The sequence below is a fragment of the Bemisia tabaci genome, chromosome 2 (assembly GCF_918797505.1).
Source record: "Bemisia tabaci chromosome 2, PGI_BMITA_v3".
Classification (NCBI taxonomy): Eukaryota; Metazoa; Arthropoda; class Insecta; order Hemiptera; family Aleyrodidae; genus Bemisia; species Bemisia tabaci.
The window spans coordinates 15,586,577-15,610,739 of record NC_092794.1 but is presented as its reverse complement, the minus strand read 5'-3'; the positions used below and the strand labels follow the sequence as shown (position 1 = coordinate 15,610,739).

The 24,163-nt window shown below is 40.4% G+C and overlaps 2 protein-coding genes across 3 annotated transcripts in view; one reads left to right on the top strand and one right to left on the bottom strand.

The window, feature by feature from the left end:
- LOC109033638 (zwei Ig domain protein zig-8) overlaps positions 1–24,163 on the top strand; it is a 460,442-nt gene that overhangs the window by 43,296 nt on the left and 392,983 nt on the right. For both annotated transcript variants that reach the window (XM_072296754.1, XM_072296753.1), the window contains exon 2: positions 12,598–12,636. The gene's annotated coding sequence lies outside the window, so the exon portion shown is untranslated. The remainder of the gene's footprint in view (positions 1–12,597; positions 12,637–24,163) is intronic.
- Positions 6,668–24,163, bottom strand: part of LOC109033637 (uncharacterized) — a 60,783-nt gene continuing 43,287 nt past the window's right edge. The window contains exons 5-6 of the mRNA XM_072296751.1: positions 9,965–10,305; positions 6,668–7,392 (exon numbers count right to left, since the gene is read on the bottom strand). Of these exons, the coding sequence (XP_072152852.1) occupies positions 7,056–7,392; positions 9,965–10,305 (678 nt within the window). The 3' untranslated portion in view covers positions 6,668–7,055. The remainder of the gene's footprint in view (positions 7,393–9,964; positions 10,306–24,163) is intronic.

The window sequence follows — 24,163 nt, the reverse complement described above, 5'->3', positions numbered from 1 at the left end:
GATGACCAACCGTTTGTACCTACACGAACGACTAGCACGGGCATGCAAGGGTAAGGTCCAAATTTAGAATATATGGTTATTTGATAGCTGAGATGCTTTTTTCTCTGTTTTTTGACCGTTTCATATGATTTTCCTACTTTTTCTTTTATAACCGAGTACCGAAGTTCTCTTTCCTCCCCTGAACCACTCTCCCCCCTAAGTACCCCCTCCTTTTCACAGTTCCCATAGATTTAGGAGCCTTTTATTGAAAACACATTTTCATCTCCTTTTTTGAAAATTTGACAAAGTTGAATTCAATTAGCACTTCAGGATGACGTGCCATTTGTTGAACCTTTTCTCTCCCAAGTTCTAGGTACGAATTTGCTCTCGAGAAGTCACCTGCGTCACGATCCAAGCCAGGACGAGGTCATTGAAGGCAAGAACGTTGTCCTTGTCATGACTTCCGGCCAAGCAGCTTAGCGCATGCTTGAGCTGCAGTATCTCTCTCATCGGCTATCGGCCGATTTGAGGAAGCGGATTTGAGGCTGAATAGGCTTCTGTAGCAAAACGGTATCGCCACTGCGCTAGGGTTGTCGTCATAGCCGGCCGACGCACAGCGGATCGAGTCAATCAGAGGTCGGACATGAAATTTTTAACTGAAACTGCAAATTTTGATGTTTAATTCGTCACATTTTAAATATTAAGGGGTGTTTCTAAAAGATAATTTCACGAGGAAACTAATGGAACCGTTTGTAAAACCTCAAAGTTTTACATGAACGAAGTTATAAGCTTTTAAAGTTTCCAAATTTTGTCCGACCTCTCCCATTGACTTTTGAAAAAAGCGTCGGATTTTTTTAAGCCACGGGAAATTTCTTTAAAATGTTCAAAAATATTTTTGAAAAACCGATTCTTCACAATTTTTTTTTATTTTATCAGAAATTTTTTTTATAATTATTTGCATAAACATTGCGAACATGATTTTTCAAAAAAAATTCAGAACTACTTGCAAAACAAGTAAAAAATTACTTTAAATTGTTAATGTCCTTAACTGAATTTTAACCTCCAAGCAATTTTCTATAATTTAATTTGAAATCGTTTTTGAAAATTACTGATAACTTTAAAGAAACTCACTGTGTAGTTTAAAAAAAAAAAAATGATTAAAGGTAAAAGACGAGTAAGGGTGTGCAAAGTTGCAATCAGAGATGAATACGTTTTTCTTTCGCGTCCAGTCGTCGATATTTGAATTTATTCGCTGCAGGCGCAGCGAGATAACTATTCGACCTCGAATGTAGGCAGATTGCCGCTAGCTAGATTGAAGGCGCGTCACACTGCGAAGATGGCTTGACCGCGTTCCCTTCACTGGCTCACGCGACGCAGCAGCTGCCGCGAAGCTAGGAGAACACAGCATTATTCTTGACTCCCTGCCCGGAATATCTACATTATTTCCCTTAAATAATGGGAAAATATGTATCTTAATTGTAACTCGACGAAAACCTCTCATAATGTATTTTTATTTCCTCGGAAAGTTCGGCAAAAATTAGTGGTAAGCGGAATATCTCTATGATAGAACGTGGTCGTAGCTAATCACCGCCTTTAGGTAGATTGTCGTAGAGAGGGAAAATGGGTCAAGGCCAATCATGTCAAATTCACGAAGAGAAAAATAATAGTCATAAATATTACTAATATTCTCACCAATACATGCGTCCCTGAATTAACGTGCGCAAAATAAATAAAAGAAAAATAAGAATAAGAATCAATTATTCCTTTTATATTGAGCTTTTGTTCTTCTACCAAAGATAGACCATTCGTCAGGATTCGTTCGTTCTCTCGTGATATTTTCAGATTATCTGACGAAGGAAATTAAAGGGCCAAATCTCGGAGCGCGTAAAATATTTGGCCCTCACTCTAGATCCTCCGTTACAGTAGACTTCATCGACCCGCCTCAGGTTTTATATAAAAAAAATAAAAGAATATCTTTCGTCAGCGGTCTTTATTAACTTAGCCTTTGTTATTTCTTACGCTCTTAATTGAGGCGTTAATGGAATTTTAATTGTTATTCATATTTTCTCTTTTGTCGCGTTTGAACGGCGCAATATGTGTGAAGTTTCCACTCAAGCATGTCTATTTAATTAAAACGGCGGATAGGAGTAGGTAATTATGTAAACGAAAGGAAAAGTTCCTTCTCTCCTTCTCTCGCTGTCCCTTAATTTAGTGGAGCAATTCTCCAAGAAGTGCGGGAGTTCTTGAGGCAAAGTTACGGAGACGAAGAATGAGGTTCCACCTTAAAGTTTCACACTGAAGGGGGAAGGGTATTCAATATTTACCACAGTAACGTTGACAATCTAATTATTTTACGGGAGGAATAAACTTATTTGACATCTTTGATCCAACTGAGTACGTAACAAACTTTGACAACTAGGAAATTCAACCGAATGAGCCTTACTCCTTTAAATGTTGCCAATCCTTCCTCATGTTGTCGATTATTAATTCTTATTACCTCTATAATCGACTAATAGACAGGACACGATGCAGAGAAAAGTGTCAATTCCACGTCTCAACGCTTTAATATCAAGCCCAGCGGCGTGGCGTGCTTTGCGATAAATCGATTGATCTCCCATTGAAACCTATGGAAATGGATCGATACAGAGGGTGTTCGCAACGAACACCTTAATAATCGATTCTTTACCACAGCTTTAAATGGGGAAATATCGATAATCGATCATTCACGCCTCGCCACTGGTCAAGCCATACGGGTTAGAGAGCTTTGAATGGAGCAATGGAAGCTGGTGTGGATCGTTAGCTTTTATACAAATCGGTTCTATTGCACATCAACAAGGACGCATGCTGTGGCGTAGAGTGCTTTGCGATATATCGATTGATCTGCCATTTAAACCTATGGCAAGGGATCGATAAACAGAGTGTTCGCAGAACACCTGAATAATTCATTCTTTACCACACTGATAAAGATTTGTAAACGCCGCAAACGAGATACGTGGTCTGGTAGTTTCACCGTCGATATGGGTCCATGTATATTCATAGACAAGGGGAGTAATAACACGTCAATAAACGGTGCGAAATTATTACCTTTAAACACACGTTTCCTCGTCGAAAGACGTGTTGTATATTTTACTCACTAAGATCACTTGGGGACTGTTCATAAGTTACGTTACGCTCGAGGGGGGGGGGGGGGGGGTTGAGGAGAGCGATACGCCATTTTTTCATATACATCGATGGTCAAGGCTTTCACTGTTTGAATTAAAGTTAATGCGAGGGATGTCGGATTATTTTAAATACATACGACAAGATCAAAGTCAAGTTCTATGGTATCTTGAAGAGGTGATCTTCATAGATCATCGGTGCATTGCAAATCGCGTCGAAGTGCTCCGATGAACCGTTGAATAAATGAGCGCTAACGACCTCAAATCGGAGCTAACTTTAAGCTCGACTTTGATGGTGAGCGTGCACGACTCGGTAGAGAAGCCCGCAGAGTATGTCGAATCATGGATGCTCCGGGGTTCAAACATTGGCTCAATGGAAGGGGTGAAGGTCGTTAAGGAGCAAGGACCAACCTCTCTGCGAGAAGTTGTTGCCAACCTTCTCTCGGAAGTTGGTATCCAATAAGAGAGACATGTTACTTAACCACCCTGAAAAAAAATTCTCGGCGTTTTTACCACGGTCCGTTGGTACCTTTACCATCTCACTTTTTTTACCAATTATTGGTAATTTTACCGAGACAGACTGGTAAGCTTACCTAAAAACCGGCATTTTTACTGTTTTTTTCAGGTAAGGATATTACTTTTATTGGTAATCAATTCCCGATAACTTTGCCATTTTATCTCGGTAATTCTACCACAGTCGATTAAAAGTATTGGTTATTACCAAGGTCCGGTAAAATTACCGAGAAAGTTCAATAATTTTATCGAGATTTCTCGGTAAAATTACCAATTATGTAAATGGTAATTTTACAAAGAAAAAACTGGGATCAAATAGAACCCTGAATTCTTGGTAATTTTACCCTTTTCTTAGTAAATACACCGAGATTTTTTTTTCAGTGCAACCAACATCTCTGCTCGGTAAAAGCTGTGATCACTTAAAATGAGACATCCAGGTTGATTCACCCTAATAACCTAACAAACATTTTTAACTGAAGATGAATCGACTGCGTAAAATGTACCCATGATTTTCATGAATATCGTTAGCGCATACCTTTACCGAAAACCTCCGCGCATTATTTGGAGACGCCACTGTGCCTTGCGAAGTATCTCTTGCGTATATTCCACGTCCTTTTAATGTACGGAATGGAAGGAAGGAACTACGAAAAATCAAGTGGGTGAAAAACTCGCAGGAAATATTCACATAATTGAGCAGGAGTTTATTTTAAAATAAACTCATTCAAAAAGAACTCAACAGATGAAGTTGATAAATGAATTTGAAATACGCCAGAACGGATTTTTAATGTCCCTATTTCATCAGTTTATTTTAGTTATCTACTCTGGAGCCATTTCTGGAGTATATTCTGGATACGTATCTTATAACATCGTAGTACCTACTGCAAACCCGATGCATCGGCTCCGGTAGGTAGAATGGTCGCAGCGTTACCAAATAATATAGTTTGCGTTAGCGTTATCGACAAAAGTATATGCACTACTGATGTTTGCGAAGATGAAGCTCTTGCATGTGTGAAGGATTTGTGATTTAAGCTCTTGTCTTGCGTAAAATATTGGTAAAAATACGATGGTGCCACTGTTTTTCTCTGAAACCCACTCCGAAGCTCAAAAAAAAGCTCTCATAGTTGAGGTCGCATAATAGAGAGGATATTCCACGTTATAGATTCTACCTCTATATCTAGTCAAACTCTCCGTGCGAGGGTAGGGTGCAAATAAATTAGCAAGGTTGCCGTGTCTTCAGTTTTGGACTCCTAAGCAAAGTGTCAACCCTGTTAATTGTCAACCTTGTTAATGTACTTATACTCTCTATCCTTGCACGGAAAGTTTGACTCGACAAAGAGGTGGGCTTTCAGGATAGCGTGGGATACCCTTCCTTTACGGACTTAACTTTGAGACCTTTCTCTGAGTTTTGGAGTTTGTTTCAAAGAAAAGCAGTGGTACTATCGTGTTTCTCGCGAAATTTTACACCAGAAAAAGTATTAAAATCGCAAATCCCCCACACATGCAAGAACTCAGGGTGTCGACCGGTCTCCAAAAGTACCCAATGTCCCCGATTATCCCTGATTTTGGAAGAGTGTCCCCGATATCCCCGAAAGTCGCCAATCTTCTTCTTCAGTCCCCACAAAAATTGTCCAAAACACCGGCATTTTCGAATTTTTCCGCCAGCCGCGGCAGCGCGATATAAGCAGGAATAAAAGAAATGTAGTGTTGCTTGGTTTTTCGTGTGTTTTCATCGGTTCAACATGACCTGTAAAATTAGTCGTATAAAATACGCATTTTAACGCTCTAACTAGCTTCCTTTCTCTTACATTTCGGGAAAAAAGTCCCTAATTTTCTTGGAGAAACTCCTCTAAAAGTCCCCGAAAGTCCCCAATTTTGGGTAGACACCCTGGAACTCCATCGTAGCCAAAGGTTATAGACATTGATAAGAACCCGATTTCTCACGGATTTGAACTACCTAATCTTTTATTTTGAAGGCCGTTATGGAGCTTTGAGGGAAGCCTTTCGAATGTCCTCGACTAAATTTGCTAGCGATCCAGGTAAGGAGGCGGGCGGTTTATTGAATTTGAATATCCGAGGAGAAGTCTCGGAAGTGGAACAGAAGCCGCGCTCTAGGCCAAAACGACCGGAGCATCACAGACGTAAAATTCACTCAACCCTCTAATCGGATTCAAAGTGAAATCAATTTGGCCGGAGCATAAATTTATAAACAAAATCAGCGCTGCTTGGCAGGAGAATTTGATTTGTCATGAATTTTGAAAGGATGCTATGAAAAATGCATCATAACTCGCTATTCCCCGAAAGAGGATGTGCCGTACCCTGCTCGTGGCGGGTGACGCAAGGAGCAAAAGCACCCGGACCGGGAGAAAAGTTATATTGGAAAAGTTTCCGGTGAAGAAATATTGAATTAGAATTGCAAATTATGTGTTAACTTACAACGCGTCTTTAAGACTTGCAACTACTTTTTTGCTGTTTAGTCGAGCCACCGGGTCCGGGGTCACCATTTGGACCGCGACAATTGTTCGTCGTAGTTTCCATTCAAACCTGTCACACTCTCTCTTTCATTCCTCTCCGCGACTCTTTCTTAATACTCAATATATACGCAGATCGAGCTCTAATAGTTGACATTAGTCAGATGTAATGAATCAACTATATTTTCACAGATCAGGGTGTCTACAAGTTCGGAATTTCCGGAAAGTCTGGAAAAAGTACTGATTTTTTAAGGGCGGTTCGGACGTACTGAAAAAGAACGGAAATTCGGCAAGAAGGTTCGGAATTTTTTTCATTTTTTTGGTCATTTTTCTCGCAATCTGAGCGAGAAATTCAAAATTTTGAAATTTTTTGAATCTCGTCACATGGAGGTACTGAAAAAATATTGAATTATTCTGTTACCAGACCATAACCAGCAAATTTATGAGCTAATGAACTAAATTTGATGAAATTGTAAACACAATATATTGCTATTTGAAATGCAATCAAGATAAGCTTTTAGCTGCCTTTTAGAGGCTCATCGACATTAGTTCGGATATTGTGTATTAAACATAATAATTCGATTTTTTTATTATCAATAAATTAAATTAATGTAAAAATGTCCGTATTTTTTCAATATCTATGGCTTCAATTACACTGCCGTGCTAAGGAAAAACGCCGTATGAGTCTTCAGGCGTTGCCAAATTTCTCCTGGCAAATCACTACCTTTCGAGAAAATTTTTAAATATCTGTTTACCAATTTCTAAGATAATTTTGTTCGTAATTTGATCTAAAACCTTTGAAAATTTCAAGGAAAAATATTCATAATTTTCCTCAAAAATAAACATTTCATCGAAGGAAATTTGGCAACTCTCGAAGGTTCATACGGCGTTCCTCCTTAGCACGGCAGCAGAATAGTTTGTTTTGTCTCCCACTCGTCTAAAACACGTCATCGATCGCAAGCATTAACCATTCGACGATGAAAATTTTTTTCCGACCTATGTATCCGATGAGCTTTTTTACGAGGCTTGAAATGGACAGAGGTTCCCCTTGCTTTGTTGTGGCGGCGTTTTCCTGCGAGTAGAATTCAATGACGCGATTTATCTCTTCGTGTAAGAATTGATTCTTGATGCAAGATTTCGACAGTTTCGACCATTCGAAGCCGAGAGAGCAACTACAACTATAAGTGCCGGGAAGGTTCATGCAGAGCTCCGTCTCGTTTTTGCACACCTGGGCACCATTTTCGCATTCGTTGATGTCCACACACATGCCGAATCTGTAAGAATATATGTTGTTAAGAATTAATCGGCAGTACTATTAATATTACACTAGAACTCATAATATTGTGCGAAAATGGAAGACTTATTAAAGTTAATATCGCCAGTTAGTTAGATAATGTCATAATAATGGACATGAAATGGTAATATTTTGACTTGAAGTCCGTGGCAAAAGCAGTGGTGTGGCGTGCTTTGCGATGTATCGATTTATCTGCCCCTGAATCCTATTGAAAAGGATCGATAAACAGAGTGTTCGCAACGAACACCTTAATAATCGATTCTTTATCATATCTTCCAATGGGGAAATATCGATTATCGATCATTCACGCCTCGCTCCTGGTCAAAAGATCATAAATCGTCGTTTCCTGGACGAAGGAACGTAATTCCATTCCAAGGTTGCAAAATTGGCTCAAACAATTCAATTTTTCATGCGCGTACACCGGTGAAATTGTTGTTCAAAATTTGTCTGATTTTCGCATGGAATCAGGAGAAATGTTAGTGAAATTTTCAACTAGAAATGCCCAAGACTCTTCTGGGAAAAATCCAATTTTTAAGAAGAAATTTGGCAACTTTGAAATATGATTACGTTCTCTTTCTACGTTCTTTCTTCTACGCGAGCGAAACTACGAAATCTGGCCCTTGAAACGGAGCACATTTCACCAAGAAGTTACATAATCAGGAAGAAAACGAATCACTCGTCAATGATTGACTGGTCTCTGCTATCGCAAAATGATCGCTTTGATCGGCTGGGGAACTTCTTTACGAATGTATCTTGCTATCGTGAAGTTTACTGAATGTGAAGCTGAGAGAGTGAATCTTGTCATTTGAAGTTCACCATCAATTTTGCTGGAGAGGCATCAAGCATGCCGTAAAGCACGACTGGTTATCTATTCGAATAATAATCGGTCATCCCGCCTTTGTGCTTTGATTAAACCAATCCATGATTTCCATGAATGATCTAATATTCGGAAGTATCGCGTATTTGAAGGCTGCTCTTAATTATCTCCAATGCAGACTGGAGACGGAATTCGTGGAAATCCATTCGCATTAACGGGAGCCATGGCGCTGCCTTATCCGCAATTTTAAGCGTGTACCGCCATGCTAAGGGAAAACTCCGTATGAACCTTCAGGCGTTGCAAAATTTTCTTTGATAAAACGCTACTTTCCTGGTATACTTACGAATACTTTCCTCCTAATTATTTACATAATTTTTTTTCGCAGTTTCACCTAAAGATTCTGAAAATTTAAAGGAAAAATATTCATAAATTTCCTCAAAAATAAGCATTTCATCGCAGGAAATTTGGCAACTCTCAAATGTTCGTACGGTGTTTTTCCTTAGCACGACAGTATACTACCTGCACTCATTGTAGGAAGTTCAAAGGACAGGCTGATTTCTTCGCCGGAGAGGGATTTTCGTAAGAGCGGTTTTGGTTGTAGCGGGAGTTGACTGTAATGATGAGTCGTGGTTTAGTGATCGAAATTGTGCGGCGCACAGTGGAGTCAGTTAATTGGAGCGGTTGGACAGGATGTACTAACATCGAGAGCTCATATTACAAAAACGCATTTGGCGTAGATGTTTGAAAAAGGTTCCAATTAGTGTTTCAGTAAAAAGGCATCCCGTAAGATTTAACAAAACGCGGTATTAATCGGAAAATGATGATGTCACCCTGACTTTTCCAATGACATTTTCCGATATTGGAATTCGGGAATGAGTGGATTAAAGATTACGAAAAACGATCAATTATCAGTTTTTGTAATCTTTATCCCCGTTTTTGACATTCATAAGCTGCGTTGTCTTAAACCTCTCTATAAAGGCAAAAGGGCTCTAGGTTTATATAGTCCCTTTATACCCAGAGTTACAACATCTCAATTCTGGTCGGGCTTGGTTGGGCTGAAAGTGGTCTAAAAAAAATCCAATTCTGATTGATCCTCGCTCACAGAGTCACAAAAGGGTGCACCAAGATGACGGTGGCTAGAATGTAAACAAAAATAATGGAAAAATAACTTAATTGTGATTTATCAAGAGTAAATCGTTATTTTCACCGCACTAAAATAAAGATAGACAAAGAAATTATTCACAAATCAATCTCATTTTATTTTATTGCAATTTCTTCGTTTTGTTGATGTTGTTGTTTTTGGACGTCAGACATCGCAGGATTCCTTATCCTTATCCCTCAATATCGTTCGTTTGGGTGCACATTTTTGTGACACCATGGCCAGCCCAGGCCAGCTGATAATCGACGTGTCTTAACTCTGGGTATAAAGGAACCAGTGTTCTGCGTTCCCCCTAAAATTTTAGGAGCCACCTTAGCCCAAAAAGCCCAATTTTTAGGAGCCATCTACTATTTTTTAGTAGCCAAATTGAATTTTTGCATACGAGCCATGGCGATGCGGCGAACGGGGCGTATAAAGAGCGCTTCATCGCTACCGCTGCTTTCCGATTGCGAGTCAATCTGTCAAATTTTTCAGGCGCCAAGGCCCGATTCTTAGGCGCATTTGGCGCATGGCGCCAGAGGAAGGCAGAACACTGAAAGGGACTCTAAACACTGCGACAAGGCGCTTATTGCTTACTTAGAACTCCAGCGGAACCCGGGGTTCGAACACTTGCAGGTGACGTTCCAGTGGTTGTAAATGATGCTGAGCTGCTCCCTGTTGGCGGTCGGGTCGAAGGAACAAGCTTTGTCCTGGAGTCGGGAGCAAGGGGCTCGGGGCTCGGCCGTGTTCCAGCATTCCTCCTCCGAGCGGGCGAGCTTCTTCGGGCAGCAAGGATCCGGACAGAAGCTGTACATGGCGCATGCGTAGGGTTTCCGATCATCGGCCCGGAAGTCTCGGTTAGTTATACCGCGCTCGGGGTCCCAACAGTTGGCGAAGTTGTCGCAAGGCTCTCCGAGCATAGCCAAGTTAGGAATATCCTGGAAAGAGACAAACAGGCCTCTTGCAAACTTCAGCTAGAGCAAAAACACCGAAAAAAAAAAAGTGAAGTTGATTTAACATTCTGGATGTAAAAAAAGTATGCGAGAACTTATAAAATGCTGTTTGACTGCACTATAACAGTTACTTTAGCAGTGCCAAGACGTAAATCTAACTACTGTGGCGGGTAATTCATTATTTTACAAGTTCTCACACACTTTTTTTACACCCTACATGTTAAACCAACTTCACTTTTTTTTCGGTGAAGAGTTAATTATCATAGAAAATGGTTCAAAACCAGGATGTCTACTGGTCCGGAATTTCCGAAACGTCCGGAAAAATTACCGATTTTAAGGGTGATCTGGAAGTACTGAAAAAGTGCGGAAATTCGGTAAAAAAAGTCCGGAATTTTTTCTTCCATACCAAAGAGGAGCCGATCGGCTGAAACTAATCCACCTCTTATTGGATTAGGTTTTTTTTATGCGGTGTTAAGAATCATTGGTTCGGTAAATGTCGGTTAAACGTCTTAAACCACTTTAGCAAATTTTTAAGAGCTTTTTTTTCTCTCCCTTTTCCGCCTTTCCCTCTTGATTCCTTTTTTGGCTCGAAGGGAGGAGGGCATGCCCCCCCCCCTCCCCCTGGATCCACCACTCTCAGCGGGTAATTCAAATTTTTCGTGACCCCAGCAGTGTTTAATTGATAATAATAATATGAATATATTGGTTAGGAGGAGTAAGTTCAGTAATTTTCGTTGCGCAAATCGTATTCCACGTGAAATTTTGTAGCGGAACCATGCGCCAGACCCCTTTTCCCGAATCGTTTTTCTTGACTCTATTTTTTGAGCTGTCCGCTCTGCCAAGACCAATGCCAGTCTCGACCGTTTCGCACTCTCAGCTCATCGAGCAATTCCTACTTTCCCATCCGAGATAATTAAAAGTTTCCGTGAATTAGGAGACATGGGCGGGAAAGCTAGCATTAAGGGTGGCGAGCAGAGGATTGCCCCCTCCTTTACCCCCTGCTCTCCCCACCTATCACGCACCGTCCAACCGAGCCGGAAAATAGACTTTCCGGTCCATGGAAAAAAAGAACCTGGGAATTCGCCGTCGCTTTCGTGCGATTGGGCGACGACGCACACCGGTCCGACTCAGAAGTCGGACAAAATCTGAAAACTTTAAAATCTTAAATTTCCAAAAATTTAAAAAGTTCACGAATTGTTCCTTTGGGCTTTTCGTAAAATTTCCGTTCTGAAACACTCCTCAAAATTGAATTTGTGATTTACAAACATCAAAATTGAAAAATTTTAGCCCAAAAATTCATGTCCGACCTCTTCTATTAGCTCGTTCTACTGTGCGACGCGACGCTGAGGCTGACGCAGTGTTTCCTCGCTTTAAATTCGCAACTTCACAATTGAAATGGAAAATAAGATAACGTTTATCACCGAGGGCAGTTTTGTCGGTGAGCTCTCGCCCCCCCCCCTTCCCTCGGGTCGCCGTTCCCCGCGGTCCATTCCTTGACCACGCTGGAACCTTCCGTTGCGCGATCGTTCCCGCGAAACACTGACGATGAATAAAATGTCAACACGTTTTTGAACGGGAGCTGGCAACATTGCTCACCCTCCCCCCAATGGCTCCCCTCTCGTCGTCCCTTCTCGCGGTTTTGGCTCCCCGTCTGGTTTAGCACGCATTCTGACCCCCGCCCTTAAACGCCCCCCCCCCCCCCCCTCACGGGTCTCTCCTCCGTCTTGTTCGATGCAATATTCGACCAGCTAATCATTCTCACGATTCGCACTCAGGTTCGACGGTGTGGTATGTTTCGATGCGATTCCAGTGGCGTGGCGTGAATTGCGATGTATCGATTGTTATGCCATTTAAACCTATGGTAAAGAATCGATTATCAAGGTGTTCGCTGCAAACACCCTGTTTATCGATACTTTTCCATAGGTTTAAATGGCATAACAATCGATAAATCGCAATTCACGCCGTGCCACTGTGCGATTCATAACGGCACACACCAACTAGAGCAACGGAACTCATTGAAATGTTTTAGCAATAGGTATGACGGTTGAAGAGCCTATTTAAGGTGATTCGACGGACGCCAGATTTTGTGTCAAAATGACCATGCGATACATCGCATTGGTTCCATTTTTTCAGCTACTCGTCATTTTTCTCGAATTTTGAGATCGCAATTCTGTTGCGAGGGGACAAAAGAATTCAGCAAAAAATTAGAAAGAAAATAAAGCAAAGGAATAAACAGGGAAGAGACACACTAAATTTATCATTTTCTTTCTGTTGCAGGACATGCGGAAGATTGGCGCAAAGGACAGCTCTAAGTCGGTGAGTTCAAAGCTATGATTCACATGCATGAGGAACATTGTTGAGAGAGAATGCGTCAATTTTCACTGAAATGGATAGAATAACAAACAGTGCGTTGTGTAGGGCTATGGCAGGAAACAAGTTCAAATTTTACGAACCCAAGTTCTGTAGAACTAGCGCTACAGCACGCATTGAAATATTTTTGCAACATGGCGGTTGAAGAAATGCAACCACCTCTAATAACTTTCTCTCCACTTGAGAGGAGTGTTGAATTAAATTAAAGAAAGAAACGGAATACATCACTTGAGAGCTTAAAAGTCACTATCTATTTAAAGAGACGACCGGGAGTTATTGAACGTGAAATTATTACCCCGGGTTTTATCATTTTGTGAAGCATGGAATCTTCTAATAGATGTATTAAATCCCTGCTAAAAGAGACGAGTGGGCTATTCAGAATTCGCCAACTCACATGAGTAGAACTTCCTACCTATGAGTAGAAATCCCAATCATATCCTTAGAATATTCTATTCATAAGAGTGGAAAAGTTCAACTCATGTGAATTCAATTTTTTCTTTTTTCAGAAGTGCTATTTCTAACCAGGAGACACCGACATTCTACGTTTTGAAAAATAAAAACATTTTGTTCTTATGATTTTTTTGATGCGGGGACTATCGGACACGGTAGATTCACCCTGGTAAAAATTGGCGATAGGAGTTGCGTCTCAAAATACCATAGGAGTTCTCATAGCCGACTAAAGAAGGCTATTGAAAATCATATAGCTGGCTGTAGAAAGCGGAGCAAATCATATAGCCGGGCTATACGAAGCTTTAAAAAAGTATACAGTCGGGCTATAGTTCCTATCGCCGGGATTTACACTTTATCGTCATCGGCGACAAAAGGCTATAGGAAATTGTGTAGAAATTTGTGTGCTTTGGAAATCAGTAAGTTTGATACGGAACTACCTTAATATTTACAAAACACACATTATATTTTTCTTTAAAACATATTTTTCTCATCAATTAAAATGAGAATAATCCATACAGAGTGTGCAAACATTTCAAAATCATGAGTCGAAAAACGCTCACTCCGCGAGATTAAATATTAGAGCCTAACACAAACGGAGCGGCGACGCACTGGCGCCTACAAACCTAACAGGGATACTTCACGCATTGCGCAATGCGTGAAGTATCCCTGTTAGGTTTGTAGGCGCCAAAGCGCGTTTCGCGCTCTCTGCCCGCCCGCTGCGCAGCAGCGTGCCACGGCGTCTGAAGCAACTATTTCACACCAGAGGTATTGCACAGTATCATAAGAAATTGAAGGCGCTTCAACATATTAAGAATGACAGGTATCCTTCGACAGGACGGAGCTTTCCTCGCAAAATAAATCAAGATACTGCGGCACAAAAAGAGAGCAGTAGTCCAAGAACTAACTAAGTCCTAGCATCCGTATTTAGTAACGTTTAGCATAAACTTTATCGTCTGGCTGTTGCTTAATCGCCATCGGCTATAAAAGGCTATAAGAAATTGTATAGCCGGCTACAGAAGCTATTGGAAATCTTACAGCCGGCCTTAGGTCTATAGTATTTTGAAACACACATTCTACTGCCAATTTTTACCAGGGCAACGCTGAATTCATGTGAGTTGAAATCTCTAGTAGTCATATAAGTTGGCGAAAACTGGATTGAGAAATTCTGCTCGTATGAGTTAAATTCTATGCATATAAGTAGTTAAAGTTCTATTCATATGAGTTGAAGCAAAATAAAATTATACAGGTTCCTCAAAAAATTCTTTTAGCTTATAATAAGCTTTATTTTTTAGTTTTATTTTCAATTGGTTAAGGAATATTTTGACGGAACTTTCCCTGTTCATTACTTTCAACTCGTTGGTCAAGGTGTTGAAAAATCTTATCGCTTAATTTTTCATTAATTTATTCTCCCTAGTTGTTACAATATTATTGTTCATGAAGCAATGTCTGGTGCCATATCCATTATTAGGGGTCATTCTGTCAATCGTTGAAAGATAATTACTTCTTAAGGGACGGGTTTGGAACGAAGTGAACTTTGAAGGTGAAGCTGTCTGCGCGTAAGACTATTAAGTGACGTCATACGGAAGAGCAAGGCGAGATCGCACGAATATGCTACCGGCTGCTCGTGTTGAGCGTGCCCTGTATAGTCGCACAACTCTAATGACCCGAATTAGAGTCATCAATGCATGCTTGCAAATGTTCGTCGCCCCGAATTTCATGACACAAACTCTCAATATTTTTAAGGGCTTATCTAAGTTAAAAGTTACCGGATTTACCATAGTCCTGATGTTTTTAATTCAATTTTTATAAAAGTTTGCCTCCGTCCATAGTTTTCTCCAAGAAGCGCAAAATTATTTTTCCACCTCGCGGAAATAACCAACAGGACGATTTCCTTACGTGCGAGGAGGGATTTGCCCGGATAAACGCGGTGCACTGCCGTGCTAAGGAGGAACGTCGTATGGACATTCAAGGGTCGCCAAATTTCCCCGAATCAGACATGTATTTTTGAAGAAAGTTCTGCGTATTTTTCCTTGAAATTTTCCGATATTTTATATTTAATTGGGTACAAAAATGCCTGAAAAATTGGAAGAAAAATATCCAGAATTTTCCCAATAAATTCGTCGGTTACTGAAGGAAATATGAAAACGCTTGAAGGCTCATACGGCGTTTTTCCTCGGCATGGCAGTGTAGTCGTTACCTTGGAGCGAACTCACGTGCAGGCAGAAGCCGAGGTTCTCCCGCGAGTTCATCTACGCCTCATTCGCCGCCGACATCGGAAAACCTCGATACCTTACGAAAGCTCCAGGGTGGGGGGGGGGGGTCAGGGGTGGGGGTGGCCGATAAAATTACTCCACTCCGATGCCTCCTTTGCTGGGAATCAGTCTTGAAACTAGCCCGGAGCCCGTTCCCGCACTTGATTGAGTTTCATAGAGCGCATGGAGCAGGTTCACGCGGTGCTGAAACTCCCGAACTCGGCCATGATCCATCGCCTATCGCGCTTCAAGACGCACATGAACAAAAACAATCGGACCGCGTTAAGTAGAAAGGAACGAAGCCACAGTAGCTATTGTTAAAATTAACCGGGCAGTTATATTTCTTACGTGAAAACGGTTGAGCGGATAGCTTTGAAAATTTTTAGGGATTTGCTTCGCACTATGCAGGAAATTCACCGAACTTCGCACAAAAATCAGTACAACCGTTTTCATGTGAAAAATTGAATTGCCCAGTTATATTTGGCAATAGCTGATGAGGCTTTGTTCCTTTCTGCTCGACGCGATCCAATTCGAGGTGACCTTGACAAACTCGCTTCCGCTCGACTCATCGCCGCGCAATGGATTGAGTCAATTAGGGAGGTCGAACATAAAATTATTGACTGAAACTGCAAATTTTGATGTTTATTTTGTCAGATTTTAAATTTTAAGGGATGTTTCTGAAGGAAAATTGCACGAGAAACCCAATGGAGCCACTTTCAGAACTTCAAAGTTCTGTGTAATCGGAGTTATATGCGTTTAAAGTTTCCAAATTTTGTCCAAACTCTCCTATTGACTCGATCCACTGTGCGCCGTGCCCCACTGCCACGGTTCACCGCAATCAACGAACCTCCACCGCATATCGACATCCCAAAACACGATTCCGCCTCGAAGCGCCTTCATTTCCACAGGATACTCCACGTTTTCCGCCGCAGGTAGTTTCAGCGGCGCGGCGCAGAAAGTGCTGATCGGCCGATCACAGGCCGATCGCGAAGCAAATGTGAAGGTACCTGTAAAGAGGTTAAATAATGTGAAGACACTTGGAAATGGGGGGGGGGGGGGGGGAGTACAAAAACGCAGAAATCAGCGAAGCGCATAGCTTCTATCGAAGGAGGTTGTGTAACGCGTACTTTTATGCGAAGGAAAGAGTGAAAAACGCTCTTTTGTGCGAGAGGAACAGTAAGCGCGTAAGTCTTATGTGGACAGCAACGTGAAGGCTACGTCAAAAAATGGCTTCCTCCAAAAATTCGAAGGCGAAAAATTCTGCGAAAAACCCCTGTTACATAGATTCAGAAACTCGGACGATGTTTCATTTTTTTCGGGCGAAAAAGAAAATAGAATGAATGTAAATTCAAATGTAAATAGATATTTCTGAGATTTAATTACAAAAAATTCGGAAAAATCCCGAAAATTTGTTTGGAAAATGCAGTGTAGCTTTTAAAAAAACATTGATTAAAAATAAAGCATGAGAATTGGTGCGTGGCGTTGCAATCTGAGATATGAATACGCTTTTCTTGCGTGCAGTCATCGATATTTGAATTCATTCATGGCAGGCGTAACGAGATAACTATTCGACCACGGGTGTAGGCATTTTGCCGCCAGCTGGATTGAAGGCGCGTCACTTTGCGATGATGACTTGACCACGTTCCCTTCCCTGGCTGAATTGAACGTATTTCTGCCAAACGGAACTATGTGCATTACGACGTAAGCCCTGTTATGCATACATTCTTATGGGTCTCAGGGCTCATGTCTTAATGCACTTAGTTCCGTTTGGTAGAAATACGTCCAATTAGTAGTTACAGCCCATGCTTTTTACCTTCCTGCAAGACTTCCTGAATATGAGAGAAAATTATACAAGCAGATCTCAGGATCCTGGGTGAATTAGGGAGGAAACATTTTTCGCATCCCTGTACTGAACATTCGCCTCCGTAGAATAAAGTTTTTATTCTTTGGGCATTCACATATTCTAAACCGTCCCGTGTTTTGTAAATAATTGTGTTTTGCAGCTCCGTCCCCGCCTTTTCCTGTTCTATTTTCATATCGATGGTGTAAGTCGGCAATCACATAACTCGGTTTGCGACGTCGCAGACTTCCTGTCATAATTTATTTTTTAAACGGAAAACTACTCAACGGCAATTCCTTAAAACTGACGTGATTTTTCTTCTCTGTGCGAAGAAAATTCTGCAAAAACTTCGAGTAATGTTGTCACTTTGTTCTCCTTTAAGAAAGTAACATAGAGGCGGAGATTTTCAGACATCGCAACCGAGGTATGTGATTGCGGACTTACGTCGTCGATATACTAAAATAGGGTGTCTAGCATTAGGATTTTCCCGATTTTCCCGATTCTATCAGGATTCGAAGAAAAATCGGTCTTAAAATCAGGATTTGGGAAAAATCGGACGTTCGCTTATTTTGTGTTAATTATCCGCTATCCGTCCGTTAATTTTTCCCCGCAAAAAGTCAGGATTTGATAGGGATTTGAAAAAAGTATGAAATCAGGATTCAGCGGTCAAAAATCAGGAGAAATCAGGATTTCATCAGGATTTCCCAAAATGAAAAAACAAACTAGACACCCTGTAAAATTAACTTGAAATCCGTCGCCATCTCTCTTTTTTGCACATGAATTAATAAATAATTTGTGATTGAAATGTAAAGAAAATGATTGAGATTTAAGTAAAAAAATGTATGATACTTTTTGACCCTTATTTAATATAGCGTATTTTAACCTTACTTGGCAAGCCCGTCGTACGTAACAACACAGCTCTTTTTTCTCAGCCCTCTTCCATTTAATTTTCCCTCAGCGGTGCTACGTTATCCCTCCGAGTCAAGCATCTCTATTTAATTTTCTCCCGACTAACAGAATTCTCTTCTCGTCTTCTTTATCTCAGAAGCCTAGAGACAGGTTAGGAATGCAAGCGTTATGCTCATCATACTAGACCTCTGTGAGGACTAATGTTTTCGGCGACTGTAAACAAATAAGAGCGCTAACAGAACCCCGGCAAAATCTGGGGTTCTGCTACTTAACCAATGCATCTTACGCAAAGCAAAAGCAAAAAAAGATTGGTGCCCCTAGTTTCTACAACACTCATTCCCAAAATTGAGCTAGCAAGGGCCACTAACTGAAGTTCATCTCTGAAATAATTGGCACCGGAAAATGTTAGTAGCGGAAAATTGTGAAAAATTTACAATTTGGTAGCTCTACCTTACGCCGGCTCTAAGATACTAGATACGGAGTTTCAAAAATTGCGATTTACATTGGAATCAATTGGGCGTACGCGGGGTTTTCCCCTGATACCTCGGAAAGACTAACAAGGAGTCAGGTCTGTACCTTCTGGCCCTGAGGCACTGATATAGTTCCTTCTAATTTTAATACTTTTAATTTTTGTTGAATTTTGAGTTTGGAATCGAATCTAAATATGACAAGGTAGGGAACAGTCAACAGGGTGTCTAGCATCAGGATTTTCCAGATTATATCAGGATTTGAGGTCAATCGGGATTTAATCCCGATTTCATCAGGATTTGAGGAAAAATCGGTCGTAAAATCAGGATTTGAGAGAATTCGGCCGTCCAATCGGATTTTTTCATGCTTTTGCATACGCTTATGCTGTAATTTCAATTTTTCTCCGCATAAAATCAGGATTTGGACAAATAATGAAATCAGGATTTAGCAGTCAAAAATCAGGAAAAATCAAGATTTCATCTGGATTTCCCAAAATGAAAAAAAAAAAAAAAATTGGACACCCTGGTTAAGATTCTATATAACTATGGATTAAATGGATTAAGCAAAGAGACAAAATGAGAAAAATGAGCAGGGAAAATCTTTAGCTCGGCGATAGAGGGAAGAAGACAAGGGTTAAAGAGATAGGGAGCTAGAACGCTGAGACCTTTAGCGACTGCGTCAAGCGTATTTGAGCATTTTATTCTCGGTCGGTATCAGATTTTGCTCACGTCCAAGACTGCGGACAGAAGACGCGCCGAGAGAAAACACGAATTGAAAATAAAAGTCCTCGCTCAGGGAGGAGGAGGGATTCAGAGTGGGGTTTCAGCCCCCGGCAGGACCTCTCTCCTACCCTCCAGCCCAAACTCTACCCTTCCTTTTCAAGGTAGAAGCCACTGCAACTTGAAGATTTCAAATTTGTAATCTAAACATCCACGCCGGACACATGTCCGATGAGTTCACCTTTGCGAGTTGCCACATTCTTACACAGGAATCGTTTTTTACCCCTCTCTCACGATCTTCATCCTGATGACACACGGAAAAATATTGATTGCTGATTTAACAATTAATTTGTTCAAAAAGGGTGATAGACATGTTTCAAATGTACATTGTGCAATCGTTGAATAATAATTTAAACAAGCATTTTTTTTTTATTGTGAAATCTTCATTGAAACATGTCTGTCACTTTTGTAACAATTAAATTGTTAAATCAGCACTTTCATTTCTTCGATAGCACCAAATAGCACCACGTCGAGTCCGACGTTCAATCTAACTTTCGTATCTGATTTTTTTTTTTTTTTTTTTTTTTTTTTTTTTTTTTGGTGTGTGTGTTTCCCACTAGGTTTAAATGTATGTTTGATTATAGTTTGCACGGCAAATGAAGAACGCAAGGCCCTCTGCATGTCTATTTTAGTCAGCAAATGCCAGCTCTAATCACAAATATTGTGTTGGATCAACCGCAGAGTTCGGGTATATTTAAGCAACATTATGTGAGGGGCTCAGATGACTAAGGCGTTTTTGACACATTTGAGATATTAATGATTTCAAGTTGAGTTATCTATGAACAATTCGCTCCCGAATTCAAATTTTTAAGCATCAAAAAGTCAGTTTGAAATTTTTTTCCGCCACAAGGATCCATTTAATTTCGAAACTTCAATCACGTATTTCTCAAAATAGCAAAAACCGCACATATGCGCCTTGTCTTTAAGCCCTAATTTATGATGATGAGTTGTACAGTCACGGGCGCGGCAAATATTTTTTTAAGGGGGGGGGAGGGGGTGAGGTACTTGAAGGATCATTCACTTTTCGCGAAAGTTTAATTTTATCGAACAACATTATTTGATGAAAACTTTCCAGAGGTGGGAGGCACCCTCCCCCCCCCCGCCCCCAACCTCAAATATTCCTCCGTTACGCTCATACGGGAATGTAAATAACTATACCCTCTCCCCGTCAGAGTGGTAGCTTTTAGTTGAAAAATCAAGACTATAGAAATTATGAACAGGGTGCGACACACTCCTAAATAAAAAAAGGCCCCCTAGACTTAAGCTTTATAATGAGGACTTTACCGCCCAGAACTTTTAAGTATTTGCCTTAAGCATACTTTTTCTCTTTTTTTGGGTAGTATCCCTCTTCAAAGTATGATTTTCTTAACCGAAACTTCCTTGCATCAAACCCATGCACGTACATCTATGATATCAGAGATCCGCGTAAAATCAGGCATGGTTCACGAGCTGTATTCAATTGGCGGTGGCTCGGCAACCTTTTCTTATTTCCATTTTCTTATCCGACTCACGTTCCGTTTGGCAACCCTTCATTTCCGCTGAACCGCCGGTTGTAAATGCTTGTCTTCAATTCATGTCAAGCTTAAAAGCTTACCGGCCATTAATCGTCCTGTCTCATACAAGGTTGCCAAGTATTTTGAGGATCATTTTTTCAAGAATGAGCCATGCTAGGCCCGCTTTAATGAGATTTCAGGGACATGTCTCTCGGAAAAAAATAAACAATTGCTTAAATCGTAGCTGCTGGAAGTGGATCTATCCACTGTACTCAACAGGCTGAAAATTATTGAGCTAAAATGTTTTGTAATTGTGCAGTAACAGAAACCTCTAAAAAGACACACCAGGACGCGAAAATTTTAAAAAAAAATTGTTCATCAGCACGACGCGCAGACTTCAATTTTTTAAAATTGCAAATTGATAGCGTATCTAGGAGAGTAAGAATCGGCCGATTACGTGCTTTTTAGATAGCGGCGAACGCGAGGCAGATTGCGAGTTTTGAGGCGATTTTCAAAGGTGATCTTTTATTTAAAATCTTACTTATCTCATTAATTTGAACAGTGGAAAACGTTGCGCATTTAACGATGGAATTGGAAAGGTTCCCACAATTTGGAAATCCGCGAAAGTCAGGGACAGTTCGGGAATTCACGGCAAACGGGAACAGTCAAGGAATTCCGTGGGTAGCCCGTCGGTGACTTTTGAAGAAGATGTGAGTGCTTGTTTTCGTTTTTGTCATCTCTGGAAGTGGGAAAGTTGAGCAAGAGTCTGTAAATTTTTCATTCTCCTTTCATTTTTTTTATTTTTAGGAAATTTCGAGGTTCCGCATTACCTTTAAAAAAAATTTTCAGCGTTGGTTCCAAAAAAAAATCACCACGTCTTGTCGCACTGCTAAAATCTGGCACAGAAATCAGCGATTATTTTATAATGACAAAACAGGTATTGAATTCTCAAAATCCGAGAGCTCGCACCGCTGAAGTTTTTGACCGGAGCGGTTATAAGAGCATAACATCGCGATTTTTAAAAAAATATCGAGTGGAAGTTTTGTCCAAAAATCTAAGAACATCAGGGAATTTTAAAAATTTTGGAGTCAGAGAAAAGTAAAATTAAGGCAGGGAAGAATCAGGGAAAATAGAGCGTCCGGAAATGAAAGAGCGTACCATGAGAATCCGGTGTAGAGCAGTTTCCAATACTGCCGTGCTAAGGAAAAACGCCGCATGAACATTCGAAAGTTGCCAAATTTTCTCCGATAAAATGTTTGTTTTTGAGGAAAGATGTGACTATTTTTCTTGAAATTTTCAGGAACTTAAAGTTAAATTGTGAACAAAATTATATAAAAAATTGGAAGGAATATATTCATAAGAGTACCAGGAAATTCGTGTTTTATCAAAGGAAATTTGGCAACGCCTGAAGGCTCATACGGCGTTCTTCCTTAGCACGGGCAGAATAGGTAAAAACGTTGCGTTGGATCGCCAGAGGAGGTTAAGAAATTTTGCACCCTTGTCTTTTTTGAATGACCTCCATCGATGAATGTCATTGTAAGCTGGAGCTTCATTGCTTCATGAAATAAGGTCCATTTAATGAGAGACAACGAAGTTTTAATAATCAGTCCATAGGTCAGGATCTATGTCTCGTGTTCCTTCTAATCCAACGGTCCTCGGTCGCGAAACACTCATGCAGGATTCTGCCGCACCATTGATTCCCTTGCCGCAGGGGGCAAAGCTCCATCACTGATTGGCCAGTCAAGCGCTACATTAGCCTGAGCAAAATCGGCTCAAGAGCGAAACCCGCCCTGTGATGCATCGATGATTCGAGTAATGCAAGTTCAAAAACTTAATTCGGCTTGTAGGTAGGCGTGGCATAGCGTCAGATCGTCAATTGAATCAGTGAGAACGAAGACACACCAACTCGGTAACTCGAAAATGCTCAATTTTCATTAAATGCAGTCAATTTTCATAAAGGTCATTGAAGTTAGCGCATCTGTTCCAGCTTATGCCTTTAAAATGTTTTTAAGTGCTTGTCTTTCGGTACCAAAAATCTTTTTCTTAGGCTAACTTCTTCACCCACTGTGCAGTTTTGTGTGTGTCTTGATTATTTTCATTTTTTCGAATTGGTGTGTTTCCGTTCTCACTGATTCCATTTGTCCCTCGTGCACTTTCTTCCTATTCTGTAGGAAAGAGGTACGACTTCGCCAGGAAATTTGTGAATTTTTCCAGAATTTTATTCGCTCTGAAATCTAACGTATCTGATGATTTTAAAAAAATATCCATAATTTGTCTGAAAAATAAATGTTTTCGGGAAAACTTTGGCAACGTTTATTGTTAACGGTAACGTTTAACGTTAACAGTATTGTTTACGTCATCTGTAACGTCTAACCTTAACGTTTAAGGCGTCCTTCGCAGCAGCACGCGGCGGCAGCTTTGAGACAGAGTGTCAAAACAAGCTTGTATGTCGATTGGCGACGGCGCAGATTTCTAATTACATTTTATTTACTGAAAGTGAAACAAATTAACATATTTCTTTGGAATTTTTACTGACCCGTGCTCTTTTGCTTAAAAATTCATCGTAAAAATTGCTAGCGATTTAAAAGGCATCGATCAATAAACAGGGTGTTCACAACGAACATCTCAATCATCGATTCTAAGCACAGGTTCAAAAGGGGAATATAATAGTGGTTCCTTATTGCAAAACGTAAGCCACAGTCCTATTCTGGATGTGCGTTAGTATCTTCAATATAAGACCTGAAGTACTTAATTATTTACATTTGTTCTCATTTATTTACATTTTTCTTTAATTAAACTAGGTGACGGATCATAATGTCCAAAACAGATTAATGTCCTGAGATAAGAATATTTACACCGTTGAAATTCTCAAGTATCTGGAATATATTAGAGAGAGAGAGAGAGAGGGGGGGAGAGAGGGAGAGAGAGAGAGAGAGAGGGGGGGGGTTGTTGACATGACCGAAAACAAAAATGATCGTTTTTCTTTTTATGTGTGCCATTATAATGTCGTAATTTCCTATTCTTTAGAATTTTTAAGTGCCTTCAACACTCTGCCGATCCAAGGCCATGGAGACAAATCATTCATTTTGAAAGCCAAATACATTGTATAGATAGCTCTGATTATATAGCAGCAATGTAATAATTCTGTCAATTAAAACAGCAAAACCAGGCCAGCAGGAATGAGTAAAAAGTCAGAATTTGTTTAAAGAAACCTAAGGAAGATGATGCTTCGCAACTAAATTGCATTCCACTTGCAGAAGAGCAAATAATGAGAGAGACTTT